The 17,168-nt window shown below is 37.1% G+C and overlaps 2 protein-coding genes across 2 annotated transcripts; one reads left to right on the top strand and one right to left on the bottom strand.

Moving 5' to 3' along the window:
• Positions 1 to 243: 243 nt before the first annotated feature.
• On the top strand, positions 244 to 10,198 carry mtmr2 (myotubularin related protein 2). Its single transcript, XM_084115067.1, has 16 exons — positions 244 to 429; positions 865 to 925; positions 1,038 to 1,061; positions 1,141 to 1,204; positions 1,290 to 1,384; positions 1,476 to 1,580; positions 2,058 to 2,162; positions 2,314 to 2,397; positions 2,944 to 3,093; positions 3,199 to 3,387; positions 3,458 to 3,643; positions 3,807 to 4,013; positions 7,970 to 8,062; positions 8,174 to 8,287; positions 8,537 to 8,713; positions 9,085 to 10,198. Exons 1-16 carry the CDS (start codon positions 386 to 388, stop codon positions 9,247 to 9,249), a joined length of 1,863 nt encoding a protein of 620 aa, XP_083971193.1. The 5' UTR covers positions 244 to 385; the 3' UTR covers positions 9,250 to 10,198.
• Positions 10,199 to 11,041: 843 nt separating this feature from the next.
• Positions 11,042 to 16,048, bottom strand: kat5a (K(lysine) acetyltransferase 5a). Its single transcript, XM_084114448.1, has 15 exons — positions 15,992 to 16,048; positions 15,814 to 15,880; positions 15,594 to 15,662; positions 15,305 to 15,441; positions 15,084 to 15,152; positions 14,283 to 14,456; positions 14,039 to 14,119; positions 13,680 to 13,742; positions 13,191 to 13,439; positions 12,815 to 12,904; positions 12,567 to 12,707; positions 11,953 to 12,046; positions 11,637 to 11,796; positions 11,470 to 11,551; positions 11,042 to 11,365 (listed from the first exon to the last, which is right to left on the bottom strand). Exons 1-15 carry the CDS (start codon positions 16,004 to 16,006, stop codon positions 11,231 to 11,233), a joined length of 1,626 nt encoding a protein of 541 aa, XP_083970574.1. The 5' UTR covers positions 16,007 to 16,048; the 3' UTR covers positions 11,042 to 11,230.
• Between the last annotated feature and the right edge of the window lie 1,120 nt (positions 16,049 to 17,168).

Here is a 17,168-nt window from a genome sequence, read left to right as displayed (position 1 = left end):
TATATTAGGTATTTCGCAGTTTGGGTGTGTGGTTTTTGTGAATTGTGTTAAGTATTTTGATAAAACCAGCCTAGTTTGCAAAATTGTGTGTTAGTAATTGGAAAAAAACTGTAAATGCAGGGGACATTCTTTTAATTTTTAGTATTTCACTTCCCAAAGGTCTCCACAAGGTGACCCACGAACACGCGCACCAGCACTCTGACAAAAATACAGAACGCGCGAGCACGGCAGCGCGCACGACAAGCCCCACCTAGAGGGATTGTGGGAAGACATGGCAGCTTCCGCTGTTTGTGTTCACGGAATTTCCGCACTGAACAGTCACTAAATTAATAGAGTTTAGTTAACATCATAACTCAATAAGTGTTGCGGTTTGGTTTGTTTCGGGATGGAGGAGAGCGGCAGTGTGGACAGTGTGGAGTCGCTGTGCAGGTATCAACAGAAAACACACTCTCTAAATGAATATGTAATGTATAATTTCACGCTGGCATTTATATAATGTTTTTGAAACTTCTTGACAAGCGCAGCCGCTAACTGTCTTCACTTCACTGTCAGAAGGGATCGTTGACCCAGAAATTAAAATTCTGCCATTGTTTACTAACCATTATGTTGCTCCAAACACGTATGACACCACTTATTTTTATTAAAAAGATGTAAAGATAGTGAATAATGACTGAGGCTGTCAGTCTCTAACATTCTGCATATTCCATGGAAGAAATAAAGTCAGTTTAAAATATACAGTTTTGGAACAACATGAGAGTGAATAAATGATGAAAGAATGTTCATTTCTGAGTGAACCTTTCCTTTAAGATGAGTAAAGCTCATAGGTGTGCTTTAATCTGCCTTCATCCTCTAATGTCCTTTCAGCTCCACTACGACCCGCTCTGACCGTTCAAGTGGCACCAAAGTTTCAGACACAGAGCTGCGGGTCAGTCAGAACCAAAGTTCAGCCCAGCACTTCTTTTTCTGTATTTAAAACTGATGTATGTTCCGAACTGTTACTATTACTAAAACTCATCTGTTACTTTTTCTTATTACAGAGTAAAGGCAGGACAATTGAAAAGGTATTAAAGTGTGAATGTGTGCAAAAGACTTGGATAAAGTTTCAGTTTATGTTCACTGATCATATTTTCCTGTATGCAGGTCTATAAAGACCCTGGAAAAGGCGAACTTCCTCTTCTGGAAGAGGAACTGGTTCAGGATGCCGGTATGTGTGGCACTTTATACTGACTGCTGTGCATCAGCTATTCTGATGGTTTTAATGTATATGCTTATTGTGTGCTTGTCCACAGGTAAAGACGTGACTTACATTTGTCCATTCATTGGGCCTGCTAGAGGATCTCTGACCGTCACTAACTACAGACTGTTCTTCAGGTGCACTGACAGGGTAAGAACCACGCACACATGCTGTTTCTGTACTTCTGGAGAGAATTTCTAAACTAAAGACTTAATTTTCAGGCACCTTATTTGTTTGTTAGGAGCCGGTGTTTGGGCTAGATCTGCCACTGGGAGTTTTGAGCAGAGTAGAGAAGATCGGAGCAGTGACTAGCAGAGGAGACGCCTCATACGTCCTCGTCTGCAAGGTTTGTGAATTTTTTGTAAAAAAATGTTTTGAAGAAGACTTGACATTTATCTATACATATGTTTAAAAAAACAATAATTAAAAATAAAGCTGAAATAAAATATAATTATTGAATGAATTTTTTTATTTAAAATGAAAGATGTTGAGATAAAATGTACAAAAATGACAAACAAATAAAAAATAATTTAAAGCTAAATTGGAATATAAAAAAAACTTTTCTTTTTTTTTGAAAATATACAAATAAAGGCTACTTCAAAATATTAATAAATAATAAAATGAGGTGTTATTAAAAATAGTGTTACTTTAGTGTTATTTATATACTAACAAAATAGTATATAAATAATACTAAAATAACACTGTTTGTGGTTGGCCAATGAAAATGTTGGCAGGGCAGGAAACTAGCCAGCAGAAAAAACCCTTACTGTTGAGCCCTGATACATTCTTTTCCCTGTATGTTTGCTCAATATGTGTCTTGTAGGATATGAGGAACCTGCGTTTTGTGCACAAGGAACCTGAGGACTCGCTAAAGAAATCAGTGTTTGAGGTTCTGATGAAGTTTGCTTTTCCAGTGTCAAACAACATGGTGAGAAACATAAGACGACAAAGAGCGTATATTATTCCAGCATACAGTATATTATAATTAATAAACCTAATTCAACAAAATCAGCATCAGCCTAAAAGTAATTAGAGCTCATAATCTCTCTCTTCTGTATCCCTCCTTTCTCTTTGTCTAGTCCCTCTTTGCATTCGAGTATAAGCAGGTGTTTCCTGAGAATGGATGGAGGGTGTATGATCCACTGGCTGAATACAAGAGACAGGTACGTTGTGTGTTTATTCATTCACCCCTTCAGAGGGACAAGGACACTAATGTAAAGCAGGGGCGGCTTGTATCACCCTAAAAAGGTTTGTTTTGCAATAATGATGGCTGGGTGTACATTATCCCATGTATTACACAGCTACTTACCAAATAAATTAATATAAATTAATTAATATAATAAAAATTAATAATGACAACAATAATAATATGAAATAATGGTTTTATTCTACAATATTTCAATATTAATTTTTGATTTTATCACTTGGCAATAGTATAATAATAATATTAGTTAATAATATTAATACATGTATATACATTATGTAAAATATGAAAAAAATATAATAATTTACAGTATTTAACAATATTTTATTATTAGAAAAGAATGAGACTATGGAGTGATACAAGAGACATCTGGCACAGCTATGTAGGATATTGTAAATCAATTATACATTTTAGGGTCATTATACAAAACATATTTCACTGCAGAATCTGTGATTGACCAATAAGAAACAAGTATTTCAGAGAGTCGTGTTTTAAATATAAATAGGGTCTTCCGAATGAGAGCTGGAGGATCTCCAAAGTAAATGATCACTATGAGCTGTGTGATTCATACCCAGCGGTGCTAGTTGTGCCGGTAACAATCACTGACGAGGAACTGCGGCGCGTCTCCAGCTTCAGGGCCAAAGGACGCATTCCGGTCAGTGTCTTGAGACGTTTCTGAATCTTCACACTTCAGTTTGTGTGTGAGCAATAATTCATCCTCAGGTCTCATCACTGAAGCTATTGGCTCATTCCGGTTTAGGTATTGTCATGGATCCACCCGGAGAGTCAGGCTGCAGTGGTTCGGTCCAGTCAGCCGATGGTAGGTCAGAATGGTCGACGCAGCAAAGAAGATGAGAAACTCCTTCAGGCCATCATGGACGCAAACGCACAATCACACAAACTGTTCATATTTGATTCCAGACCCAGTGTGAATGCTGCAGCTAACAAGGTAAACACTCACTTTCTTTTCAAGCGTGTGTTTTAAATGAAAGGGAAAGTTTTGACAGTTTGTGTTTTAGATGAAAGGAGGTGGGTATGAGAGTGAAGATGCTTATCAGAATGCAGAGCTGGTGTTTCTGGATATCCACAACATTCATGTAATGCGCGAGTCACTACGGAAACTGAAGGATGTCGTCTATCCCAACATTGATGAATCTCATTGGCTGTCCAATCTCGAGTCCACACACTGGCTTGAGCATATTAAGGTGAGACAAGAGGGATCTCTTCATAATGTTTCTCACATGTTAAGAAACATGAGGATGATGAAGATGGTGTGTGTGTGTGTGTGTGTGTGTGTGTGTGTGTGTGTGTGTGTGTGTGTGTGTGTGTGTGTGTGTGTGTGTGTGTGTGTGTGTGTGTGTATGATAGTTGATTCTGGCAGGAGCTTTAAGGATAGCCGACAAGGTGGAGTCTGGGAAAACCTCAGTGGTGGTTCATTGCAGTGATGGCTGGGACAGAACTGCTCAGCTGACCTCACTGGCCCTGATAATGCTGGACTCTCACTACAGAACCATACGAGGCTTTCAGATACTGGTGGAGAAAGAGTGGCTCAGCTTTGGACATCGCTTCCAACAGGTCAGGCAACTTACATGACAACAACAAACAAGACTGTAAGGGGATAAAAATGTTTGCTGTTTTCCAAATTCCTCACTTGTTAACTCATTCACTATTTACTATATAATGACTTCATATTATATAGTACAAATACTATATATTGCTTCATAGTGCATCATATAAGTGCACTGGTGTCTACTCTGGGCACATACTGTGATTTTTAATGTGTTGCACTACTGAAAAGTCTGAAATTAAGTCAAAATAAAGTTGCTAGAATAACTTTATTTTGCCTTTCCCAATTAAATAAAGTGGTTTAATTGTCAAATATCATATGACAAATAGGGGTGTGCCGGTTTCTGAATTGGTGATGACGGTTATGACGTGAGTCAAATGTGACGGTTCGTAACATAACCGTCGTCGGGAAGGTGCGATGTTAATCTGTTATAGATAGATTTCCGATGACGTCACATTTCTCCCGCAACTCCTTACGGCGCCATCTTGTGTGTCAAGTGGGTCAAGCGTTTGTGTTACGGAGCATGATAATATCCTGAATCGGCATTGTTCTGAACATAAAAATCATACGATTATTCTCCGTTTGGCTGGAGTTAATATTCAGTGCTGCTCTTGTGAACATTTAGAGGTTTTGTGCTCTGGAGATGTGACACTTTATCTAATCATTTCCAAGATGGGCTAGCTAAATGCGCTAGCTCTCATCGGCTGTCAAATCGCTGTACCCAGGCGGCTACTATCGACACAGCCCTTGAGAGGTGTTGGCTGGGCAGAAGCACACTCTGACGATTGTCCACCTTCATCACTTTCTCTGTGGCCACATCAGCTGGTCGAGCCAGAGGCAGAAGCTACACCTGGAGCACATCGCTCTGTGCCTCTGCTCTCCATCTCTCTCCTAAGTTACACTAAATTAGTTCGGAGCGTTGTGTTGTTGTTGTTTTTTTACCCAGATGGTGTTGTCTTGACACTGAGTCTAAATGTACCATATAATAAGGGCTGTGCAGATATCAGCCGCCTGGCTACAGCGATGTGAACCGTCAATGCAGGGCTCCAGACTAACATTTCCACGAGGGAGAGAGAGCAAGACAGCGCTTAGTTTGGAGACGGTGAAGTCTTGTTTACATGTTCGCCTGGCTCCGAAGAGAGAGAGAGAGTGCGCGCGCGCGACCGGCTCTCTCTCTATCTGCTCGTTCTTTCAGTTAAACATGCACCCAGTTCATCTACATTACTCACCGATCAAATAAGACTTTGGCGGGACAAAAATTCACTTTGGCGGGCGCTAAAACAAGTTCAATGCAGGAGAATTCATGCGTGAATTTAAGTGTAGTGTATGACCATGCACTCGCACAAATGCGACCACTCAATTTCACATCATATCTTGCCTTGCAAACATCGTCTAATGTGTCCCTGTAAATAACCTTAACCTTGTCGCCAGGTTTGGAGGAATTTGTCATCGTTATCTCACACAAAAGAGTCAAAAATACTTTATATTAACTGGCTTTCTATTAATGCAGCACAGTGAATGAGCCGTGTCTCCCAGTGGCTTACTGACAGCTTTGACACACAACATGGCGGCGCGCCGCAGAGGATAATGGGTAATTCGAGAAACGGAAACCCATCTATAGGACAATTTAGTTTGAATAAACGAACAGACACTGATTAGGTACTTGATCACCTAAATAAAAAAATAAAATAAAAATAATATTTGTGTAGTGTTCAATGTTGTTATCGATAGAGATACGCGGATGGGGTATTATTTCAAACGCAACCGCATCACAAAACTCATCATCCGTACCAATGTTTTTTGACCAGATTTCAAAGCCGCACCCGCCATCCGCTGATTGTTTTGCGGTCTATGGACGATGCAATGCTCTGCTGATGCGAGCCGTAAGAAAGCCCTTGTCTGTTCTAGAAAGGATGCAGCAAAGATATTTAATGCTAATGTATTAGGCCTACGCTGAGTTTCATTCATTTACGATGAGATGCGTTCTAGTTCACAATGCAATGCAAGTGAACGCGGCGCGCCCGCGCATCCATGTCACGGTTATTATATTGTCTGCTATAGGCAATTTGCTTTTTATTTCTTAAATACATTCAATTGGTTGATGAAACATTTATTAAAATTAAGATACAATTTGTACAAAACGAAATTCGCTTTAAAGAAAGGTTTTCTACAAAGCAAAACTTAATGAAGTGGTAAAAATCATGTCTGACGATTTACAAAACAAAACTTCATTAAGTGGTAAAAACCATGTCTCCCGATTGCAAATGTTTATTGCTAATGTTTATTATTAGAAAAATGTTTTTCATTTGTTTCATAAATCTCATAATAATGGCACATCACTATATCATAGCTGTTATTTCCATCTCAGATGATTGGCGGTCGGTCAGGGGGGTAGGCTACTTGGCAAAGAATCAAATACAGTTGGAAACGACGTAGACCATTAATAACACACACTGTTAACAATTGTTTTTAATTAGTATTTAAACATTCTCTATGATAAAAAATGTTTATAAAAAATATTTTAATAACACGGTTTTGGCGGTTATAGAGTTCTAATGACGGTGTTCAACTATAACCGTCGGTCTCACGGTTATATAATAACCGTCACACCCCTAATGACAAATATCATTAGACATTCTCAGCATTATAAACAGCAATGATGAAGAGAAGAGATAACACTGGTGTTATGCACTAGCATATATTACATGCTTTTCTAACTGAACATCAGCATTACTGAAAATTATCAGTTTTTTTCCAAATTATATCTAAATGGAGAATTCAACTTCATTTGCCAGGCTGCAACATAGAAAAAATGCTAGTGGCTATTTTTTTTTAACAAAAGGATGAGCCACTCAACCTCCCTGATGTTTCAGTGGAAATTACATCAAAACATTGAAAAACGCTGTGCTTTTCAAGGCTCTTCAGTAGAACTTTTAAACATTTCATATGTACATTACAATTCAAAAGGGGTCAGTAAGATTTTTTTTTAATACTTTTTTTCAGCAAGGACACATTAAATTGATCAAAAGTGACAGTAAATGTTACAAAAGATTTCTATTTCAAATAAATGCTGTTCTTTTTAGCTTTCTATTCATCAAAGAATACTGAAAAAATTCTATCACAGTTTCCAAAAAAAAATTAAGCGGCAGAACTGTTTTTAACATTAATAATTAGAAATGTTTCTTGAGCTCCAAATCTGCATTTTAGAATGATTTCTGAAGGATCATGTGACACTGAAGACTGGAGTAATGATGCTGAAAATTCAGCTTTGCATCACTGGAATAAATGGCATTTTAAAATATATTAAAATAGAGAGTTATTATAAATTGTAATAATATTTCACAATATTACTGTTTTACTGATCAAAATAAATGCAGCCTTAGTGAGCATAAGAGACTTTGTTCAAAAATATATAATAAAAATCATATTGACCCCAATGTTTAGAAAGGTATTAAATACAGCAGCATGTCAAATATTGAAATAATAACATTCAAAAAACAAAAAAGATCCATGTTTTGTAATTATTTTAAGTCACTTTGCTCATTATTTGCTCTACCAGATGAAGTAAAAGAGGCTACTAGCATTCATATTTTTAAAAAGCGGGTTAAGACATATCTTTAAGACAAAGTTGCTTATCAATATAACAATATGGTGTTGTAATATAACAAAGCTGTGTGTAAGTCAGTTGTATGTTCTATTTTACCTTAAAAAAATTTCTCGTTGTTTTATTTATTTTATTTTATATCAATATTGAGATCAAACTATATTGCCAATTTACTTTATTTTACATGCTGAACCTTTATAGTTGTTTTTAGTTGAATATTTTTATATTTACATTGTGTGATTGTATTATTTGATTTTATGCATGTGAAGCACTTTGAGTTGTATTCTATGTATGAAAAGATAAATAAATGATTATTATTATTATTAGTAATACAGTACATGATCATTTTTGTGTATGTAGCGAGTAGGTCATGGTGATAAGAATCACACAGATGCAGATCGCTCTCCGATCTTCCTGCAGTTCATTGACTGTGTCTGGCAGATGACAAGACAGGTTAGTGCAAAACACCTCACAGTTCCAATGGCCGACCTGCCTATGTGTTCAGTGTATTGCTATGATCTGTCTCTGTATAAGTAATAAATATTTGTGTCTCTGTGTTTGTAGTTTCCTGCAGCTTTCGAGTTCAATGAGAATTTCCTCATAACAATACTGGATCACCTCTACAGCTGCCTTTTTGGCACATTTCTGTGTAACAGTGAGCAGCAAAGACTCAAAGAGGTGAGAGCGAGCCTACTCTTAGCTATAAATGTTTGCACACTTTGTACGTATGTAATTTAACAGTAAGAATATGAATGTTTAATGGATCAGGACATAATCTGGTAGATGCTATTATCTTTAACTTACAGCGAATGAACCGTGTTTCGGACACAATAAGGGTCATCTCAAAACTTTGAGATTTGTGTTTATTTATAAACAAGCATATATAACTGTGTGTGGGTCTAAGGGTCTGTCTGTTTTTGTGTTTAGGAAGTCCCGAAGCGCACGGTGTCTGTATGGTCATTTGTGAACAGTCAGCTAGAGGAGTTTGTGAATCCGCTGTACGTACACTACCCCTCCCACGTTCTCTTCCCCACCGTCGGTATACGACACCTCCAGCTCTGGGTCTCCTACTACATACGCTGGAATCCTCGCATGCGGCCACAGGTACACACATGTGAATGGTTTTTAAATTAATGTGCAGGTGCAGAAATGATTAGGTTCATTCTCTGATTCTGCCAGAGAATGTGTTCTCACAATCTTCTGATGTTTAAAAGATAATAATGTGTGTACTAGAGGTGTCCGTCACTACAAAACATCCAAGTATCTGTTGGTTTAACTAACAGGACTAGATCCTTCCATCTTTAAACCCAGCTATTTTGTTTTGATTGTCAGTAAATATTACTCCATGATGTAATTAGATGGATTTTATTATCCATCACCTAAACATCTGACATTTTAGGTATCATTTAAAGACGATATTATATTAGTTAATAATGGGTCTTGAAAGTCACTGTTTGATTAAAAATGTATTTTAGGAGCCCGTCCATCAGCGCTACAAAGAGCTGCTAGCAAAACGGGCAGAGCTTCAGAAGAGGGTGGAAGAGCTACAGCGCGAGGCGGCCAATCGTACGGCCTCGTCATCCTCTGAGAGGGCGGGGTCTCCTACGCGCTCCATCACACCTGTTCAAACCTTTGTATAAGTGCTCGACAGCTTTGAGGAATGTAGATCGCCACACACCACGTGAGCGTCACACGGTTCTCATGTTACTTGCAGTGATGCACAACTGATGTAAATTCACACACTAACATTCACCTCGCTGCTACAAGCTGGGTGGATGGAAGAAGCTTTTAATCACTAAAACTGTTGGATACGAGTATTATATTAATACATTTATTAAGACTAGTGAAGCATTAATACATGTTAGAAACATATTAGGGCTTGTACTGAATGAACTGTATGTAATAGAACATGACGAAAGCGTTGTGATGTTACTGGGATTCTGTCTGCATCATCTTGATGCGGACGGAAATTGAGGCGAGGCTTTCTAGCCTCAGGGTTTTATGTACAGAGTTCTGTCTTTACTTGAAATTCCTAACTTTCTTGGGCTTGATAAAGATGACACTATCTAATCATGTTATGAGTCATATAGAATATGCTCTGTAATCTAACTTTTGCTTATACACTAACATTATTGACCAATAAAGTGTATTGACACTAATTAAATGGAACTCTGTTGTCAGTCGTCACCAGTCCGGTGGTGCCGTGACAGCTAATCCACAGCTATGTCATGCAGTTATAATTGAGCTAGAGCTTTTTGAGTTTTTGTGTAGTTAGGCTGCAGTCTGTCCGATTATACATGACACAACATGTAATTTAATATTTGAAAGATTAAATGCATGTTATGCATTACCTTATAATGTGCAAAGTGCCAAAGTCAATTATAGCTTGATTAAAGTGTGTACAATCACATTATCTAGGTCTTTTAGGTTCACTTTTCAAAGATTTGCCATAAGATTTTAGTCGGACTAAAGCGTTTACGTTGTAAACTTTTTAAAGTGCATGTGAATGTCAATGAATCAGTGTTTAAAACTATTTAAGAAATGTGTTAATTGAAATAAAGCTGAAATAAAATATACATGGAAAAACTTAAATAAAAAAAGAAAAAAATCCTTACATGGCAAATAACAGAAATAAATTTAAGTACTAAAATGAATATAACTTAAAAATAAATTTTAGCTTAAAAAATTTACCAAAGCATGTAACAAAATTACTAAAAACTTTTAACTAAAATTACAATGAAAACTGAATACTAAAATAAAAGGCTAATTCAAATGGTTAATAAATACTACATTAGTATATAAATAAAACCAAAATAACACTGCAATGAATGCACTGCATCCAACCAAGCTTTCAAATGTCAGTTATCAAGTGTCTGATTTACCTAACGACTTTAATCACAGCCCCACTGTTGTCCTCCTTCAGCTGCTGTTTTATTGTTGAATGAAAGGTGGGGCTGGCTCTTTTCCGAATGTTCATTCCAGTCGTACATCGCTATAACATTTATCACGGTTCGAGCCCCAGCTCCTGTCCTTTCTGTGTGGAGTTTGTGCGATTTCCCAGTGTCAGTGTGGGTTTCCCCCCCAGTCCAAAGACATGCAGGTTAGGTGGATTGGATATATCAAATTAGCCATAGGAATATGTGCGAGCGAGTGTGTCCCAGAACTCGTGTTTTGTCAGGAAGGGCATCCGGCATAAACCCTATGCCAAATCTAATGCGTGTGCTGATAATTCCAATGAAGTGGACCCTGCAAATGAGCGGGACTAACACTAAGAAAATATATATTGCTATACCATTTGTCATGTAGCACATGCTTTTAATCTATAGCAAATGTGAGAAAACGGAGTTAAAACCCACTAAAAGGTTTTTAATCACTCATCATAATGTCATACATGTTCCCAGTTTGCATCTGGCAAGTAAAATCAACTCCCCAAACAGTACAAACAGACTGTTTATTTACACATTATCACATTCAGTTACATTTTTTAAATGACTCCATATCTGTAGAGAAGTTATTTTTATAAAAACCATGAAAGTACATAAATACAAGTTTATTTACAGTATTTATGTTGGTTTGAATTCCTGTGTGTCTGTGAGCTAGTGGCCCTGCTCTCTCTGTCCTTCACCACTTCCCCCTCTTGCTCCAGTCTTTAGGAGTGAAATGCAAGCATTTGGGATCAATGCGGAGGTGGCGTTTCTGCATGGCACGCTCGTGGCCTTCCACTATGTCCTCGGACAAGGTGAGGATATATTGACCCTGCGAGGGAAGAGCAAAATCAATCACCCTGAAAGACCCCATCAGTATCTGAATTACCAAAGAATATAGCTAATTACTCCTTTTCATTGGAAGTAATTTCTTACCTTATAATAATTGATGAGGTTGAGGTATTGAAGAGTTGATATCACATCCTCTTTCTTGACACTCGTGATCTCACTAATTTCACTAAGAACAACAAAAGCGAGAACACTGCTAGAAATTTGTGCCTACAAAGTATTTCTTTAGTACAGTACAAAGAGTTGGCACACACTTGATGGTGATCTGTGGCCGTTCTCCATTCTCTGATTTGAGGTCCATGAGTATCTCCAGAATGGTCTGGGACCAGTATGAGCGGTAGGAGAGCAGGCCCAAATCGGACAGAGGTTTCTCTGGGGTACCTGTCTTTCCTTCCACCTTTGAGAGCTCATAACCTTGGAAGCAGAGATGTGAAACAGGGGCTATGACATTTAGAGCTTATTATATTTCACAAATAAAATTGAAGCTTAAAATATTGACTGAAAATTAAGCAAAAATCTTACCATACTAACCCAATTTGACTAGTCCTAAAGAACTGTAAAATTACTCACTGAACTCAATTAGTAGTTTTCCATAGCCTCTTCTCTGATAAGGTGGTAACGTCAGAATACAGGCCACATTATAGTCTTCTGTTGATTCTTTCTCCTTTAATAAGAGTAAAAAAGACATTAAAGTCATTGTGAAACAAGTTACGATAGTCTTTTCTTCCTTATTGTGATGTATATTCGAGTGAATCAGCTTCTCGAACAAGACAAAATGTAGACAGAGACTTGATTTTGTCCATCTGGAATGTGGTTTGCTATTGCTGTGATGTCATGTTAATGACAGGTTGTCAGACCAGTAAACACGTCATCAGAGAAGAGAAGAGATGTCATTGCAAGAGGGAGGGAAAGTTATTTTGATTAAAGAGGGCACATTCATTTAAAAATAAATAATCACATGCCAGATAAATCATTTATATTACATTCTTCAAAATTCCATAAAAAAACAAGAATTATCCATTTTGATTTCATGACGAATTTAAATACAGTGGCCTCAGAGTATTTGGTCACTTTATATTAGAGAATATCAAAACAAGAGGAATTCATTTTAAATAAACATAGCACAAGCGAATGTTTGAAGAATTAAAAGGCAAACAACAGATGCCAGCAGAGAGGGAATATACCTTTGAGAAGTAGCCAACTATATGGAAACCCTTTGAGTCATACTCCGTCATAACATAGAAGAGGAAAGGATCCGTGTCGTAGTACAGGGTCTTGTGGTCCAGGAAGCATTTAGCCAATAAACACAAATTTTGGGAATATGCCTGTGCAGCAAAAAAGAATCACAGATTTAAGAGACCACATAGATGTACAGTACATACTGCAACAGTGCACAGGACATTATTAGTGGAAGGGAAAAAAAATTACACACCTTGTTTTTCCTGCCATCTATTTCAAAAAAGGAGATGGTTCCTTTGCGGTAGATCTCATTTCCCGGAGGATGCCGAAGGTTGCATTTTGTCTGTACAAGTTACAGGGGGAGTAATTATATATTAAATGTAGTGAGTAAAACTATATAATAACAGCTATTTAAAGATATGGTCATATTTATTATTGTCCAGCAAAATTTAGTGGGTCATTTCAATAGGAATCCTCCATGCTATTGAGAGTTTCGCATGAGGGCGGAAATGTTCAACAGAAAGCTGCTTGGTTTGAAAGTGTGAGCCACTGACAGTGGACTTTTTATTGCCCATGAAATTTCACCAATGTGACCGCACCTTAAGCTTAAGTCTTGAAACTACTCTTACCAGGTGTCTCTGAAGACATTTGAGGCTCTTGAGGTATTTGAGACAGAATTCACAGAGGTAGAGAATGGGCAGAGAGGTGAGCTCCTGTGAGTATGGAGAGAAGTACCAAGGCTTCAGCCTGTGCCGGCCCAGCTCTATACAGTTTATGTTTTTCATTCGCGTCACAATGTCATCATGACTGCGGTCTGACACCAAACTACCGGTCATGCGCGGGGCAGATGGGATTCCATCTGAACTGTCCTGAGAGTCCTGAGATCAGAGAGTAGTGTTAGGGAGAATTACATCGATAACATGAATGTCTTTCATATTTAAAAATGTTTGTGGGTTTTATGTAAACTGTTTTGTTTTTCATTGTTATTAATGTCAGGTTTTCCTGATTTCCTTTATAGTGATAAATATATACTGCATTTACAGAATCCATTGTATCAGCCCTAAGCCTCCATTCTGGCAATACACTCAACAAAGCAAAGGGAAGTAAATGAGCCAGACCTCTCCTGGCAGCAAATAGACAGTGGAGCAGCGGGGACTGTTATTCTGGAACACCTTTACCATCTAGAAAAACACAAGGGGTTGCAATAATTGAGGACACTTTAGAGGAGTAAGGTAGATTTGGTTTTGATTGGAAATCAGGTACAGACTTGCTATCTCATTGGTAGTCAGTGTTGTTTTTTAAAGTAAAACTTTGCATAGCACAGAATTTGTATAACATAATAAACATTAAGTTCTTTCATGAGAAATAAAGTAAATGTGAAGTGCCTAACAATCTAATTCCTAACATCTTACAGCACCATGTTCTTGCCAATTAACAATAAAATGTGTGATGTTTAATTTTAAGCTGCAGGACTTACCTCATCTGTCCCTCCACAATTTTTTCTTTTTCTCCCAGGCTGAGGAGGAATGAGATGACGCTGAATGGACATCGTGCCATTCTTCCAGGTGGAAGAAGCAGAGGAAATATAGAAAGGTTTGATTGTTAAGTGATATTCAAAAATTACTTTATACTTACAACTTAATAATAATAAGGATTATTATTATTGTTGTTTTGCAAGAAGAGACACACTGGTCTTAAATTGTTTTAAAGTAATTTCTTACTGTTGTTAGAGAGGTGAGTGGTTCATGCTCCTCTCTGGATTTGATGCTGAAAGGGGAATCTCTAATTGTTGGATATACAGAGGCCTGACTCGCCTCTGCAGAACCAGGAAGTGAAGGCACTGGAGTCGCTGCGGTCACTTGTGTGGCCAAAGAGACTGACTCTGCTTTCCTTTTCTGTAAGATCAAACAGAAACGAGTGTTACTTTTTAATCTTTAAAAGGCACTAAAATCCATCATATATGACAACATAACCATGAGTGAACACCTGCCACTTACCTCATGAAAATAACTAAGGAGTAATAAGTAATGAGAATGACTAATGAGGTCTGGATGCATTGAGAGCTTTTCCATAAAGATTGCAAAATTAATAGATTTGCTTTAAAATTAATAAAACATCTTATTTGAAGGGATAGTTCACCCAAAAATGAAAATTCGGTCATTAATTACTCACCCTCATGTCATTCCAAACCTGTAAGATGGGTGAACTATCCATTTAATTCCCTGTGCAACAAATACTAACAACGTATCGGCTATCTTAAATGTGCATTTCAAAGTTTCAATCTCATGTAATGCCTTTAACAATGCTACCATTATTGTGGGATAAATATCTTTAAATTATGTCACACAAAAGGTTCTGCAATCTGCAGTTGAAATTGAGATGAGGCAAAAACTGCTTCCCTCACACTGTTTGGAAAGTGTATAATGAGTTTATTCAAACTAGTCTTTAATTCAGCCCATTCGCCGTAAACTCTTGTAGGACAGATTGATCAGTAAAATACAATGGGCAGGGTTCGTCTGTACCGGTGTGGGGAGGGTTTTGCCTCTTGAAGGAGCTGAAGCAGACTGACCGTGAAGATCTAGACTCTTCTTCTAAATTTAAACAGAAAGTAACAAGATGGTAAATGGACTGAAAAGCATGCAAATTTGAACAAAAACTGTGAATGTTATATCTTTTTATCATTGATGTGGTGGAGTTTTGTTTCTACATTTAGTGTCACTGGGTACAAAGTAGATTCTCTTACCACGTCTCTCTCTGGGGAGCTCGGCCGAGACCCAGGCAGGCCATTCTTCATGGGAGTCTTTGCCTCCTTCTTGGGAAACTGGAGCTTTTTCATGTCCAGTCGGTCTGGAGTAACCCATTCGTCCAGGCGCTTATTGACTAACAACAAACAACAACAAATTTAAAAGAGTTTTTTCTTTCCAATTAATGGCTAAATAAATGGAATCATGCATTATATAAATATTAACACTGTAGGAAAGAAATTAGGTAAGTGACCAAAGTATTTAGTCCGGCTGATAGTTAATACTCACAGTCAATATAGTGGACATAGTAAAGCTTTCTCCCAGGGATGTCTTTGACACTGAGAATTTCAGCCAAAGCTATGAAGAGACGAAATTATAATTTACTTTTGGACAAGCAAGCAGTTATATCCTTAAATATACGTATGTACGGCTATTTACGTGTAGCTAGTTTTGCGCTTGCGACAAATGTTGTTTACATTCTATCCGCAGCTGTCAGGCTGATACTTACGCCATTCGTCTTCATTTTCTTGATTTTTTCGCAGCACAGGCAGTCGACAGCCCTCAGTGATCTCACCCTAAGAGGACATAACGCATTTATGAATCACATCGACCAACAAAGACAGGACGAATGTTATTTAAATCGCGAATAAGACAACATAAAAACCAACCGTCTGTCCATTACTCACCGAGTGATCCGCCATCTTTTTATCTGGCGCACAGAATTGTGCGTTATAATAAAACGCCAGTCGCGTTTATTTTGCATCGAGTGACGCGCTGAACCATAATAGATAATAAAGGTTTTATTCACATGGGGAAAAGAGTGTAGAAAAAAAACACATAAGAACCAAATACAAAATAACCTACTAAAGATTACATTTACATGAAACTCATAACGTTAACGTTTAAAGAGTTTCATGTGCAAGCAATCTTTAGTATTTTGTATTTGGTTCTTGTGTGTGTGTGTGTGTGTGTGTGTATATATATATATATAATATATGTGTGTGTGTATATATATATATATATATATATATAGCCTATATAGGCTATATATATAAAAGAACAAGTTTATATCTTTAGTTGAAATATCTATATATGAAGAGTTCAGATGCAAAAGTGCCATCTGAAATTTTCTTCTAGAATTATCATTTTTATCAAGCTTGTATATTTAAGTTCAATAATTTCACTTAAATGGCAGTGCAAATACCTATTAATTGTCATTTAAGTGAAATTACTTAGCTTAAATATACATGCTTTATAAAAATGATCATTCTAGAAGAAAATTTCAGATGGCACTTAGAGGCTTTTGCATTTGAACTCTTCATATTTAAATCTATATCTATCACAAATAGTTTGGATGTACCAGGTTCATGTAGAGCCTAAAATTTTCAGTAAACTGCATACTAATGCACAATGAGCAGAACACAGAGCAAAACGCAATACTTGTGAACACTGTGGTTAATAATAGTTCAGGTTAAATAAGTGAGTATAATAATGTTTGGGTTTCTGTAACATTTTTGTAAATTTTTATTGGAATCTGAATGTCTGCTGAAAACCTTCTATTTTTCTTCTTTATCTTCTGTGCTCTCTACAGCTCTAAAATTGAGATTATTCTTCTGGAAATCCCTAATGATCATATTAAATATTCCTTAAATGCCCCTACTGTAATTCCAATAAAATAAACAATTATTATAATTATTTTTATAATACAACTGGGTTCTCTCTATTCCTGAAGGGGGATGTATTGCTTCTAATATACACCGTTCTGTTATGTTTTGCTCTAGAGAGAAAACTACATTTTTCTGTCTGAGGCAATTTTACAGTCGTATTCTTTCCTGTTTCACTTTTTTAGATGCTTTATTTGAA

The sequence above is a fragment of the Abramis brama genome (assembly GCF_963993115.1).
Source record: "Abramis brama genome assembly, chromosome: 5".
NCBI lineage: Eukaryota > Metazoa > Chordata > Actinopteri > Cypriniformes > Leuciscidae > Abramis > Abramis brama.
This window is presented reverse-complemented; position numbering and strand designations above follow the sequence as displayed.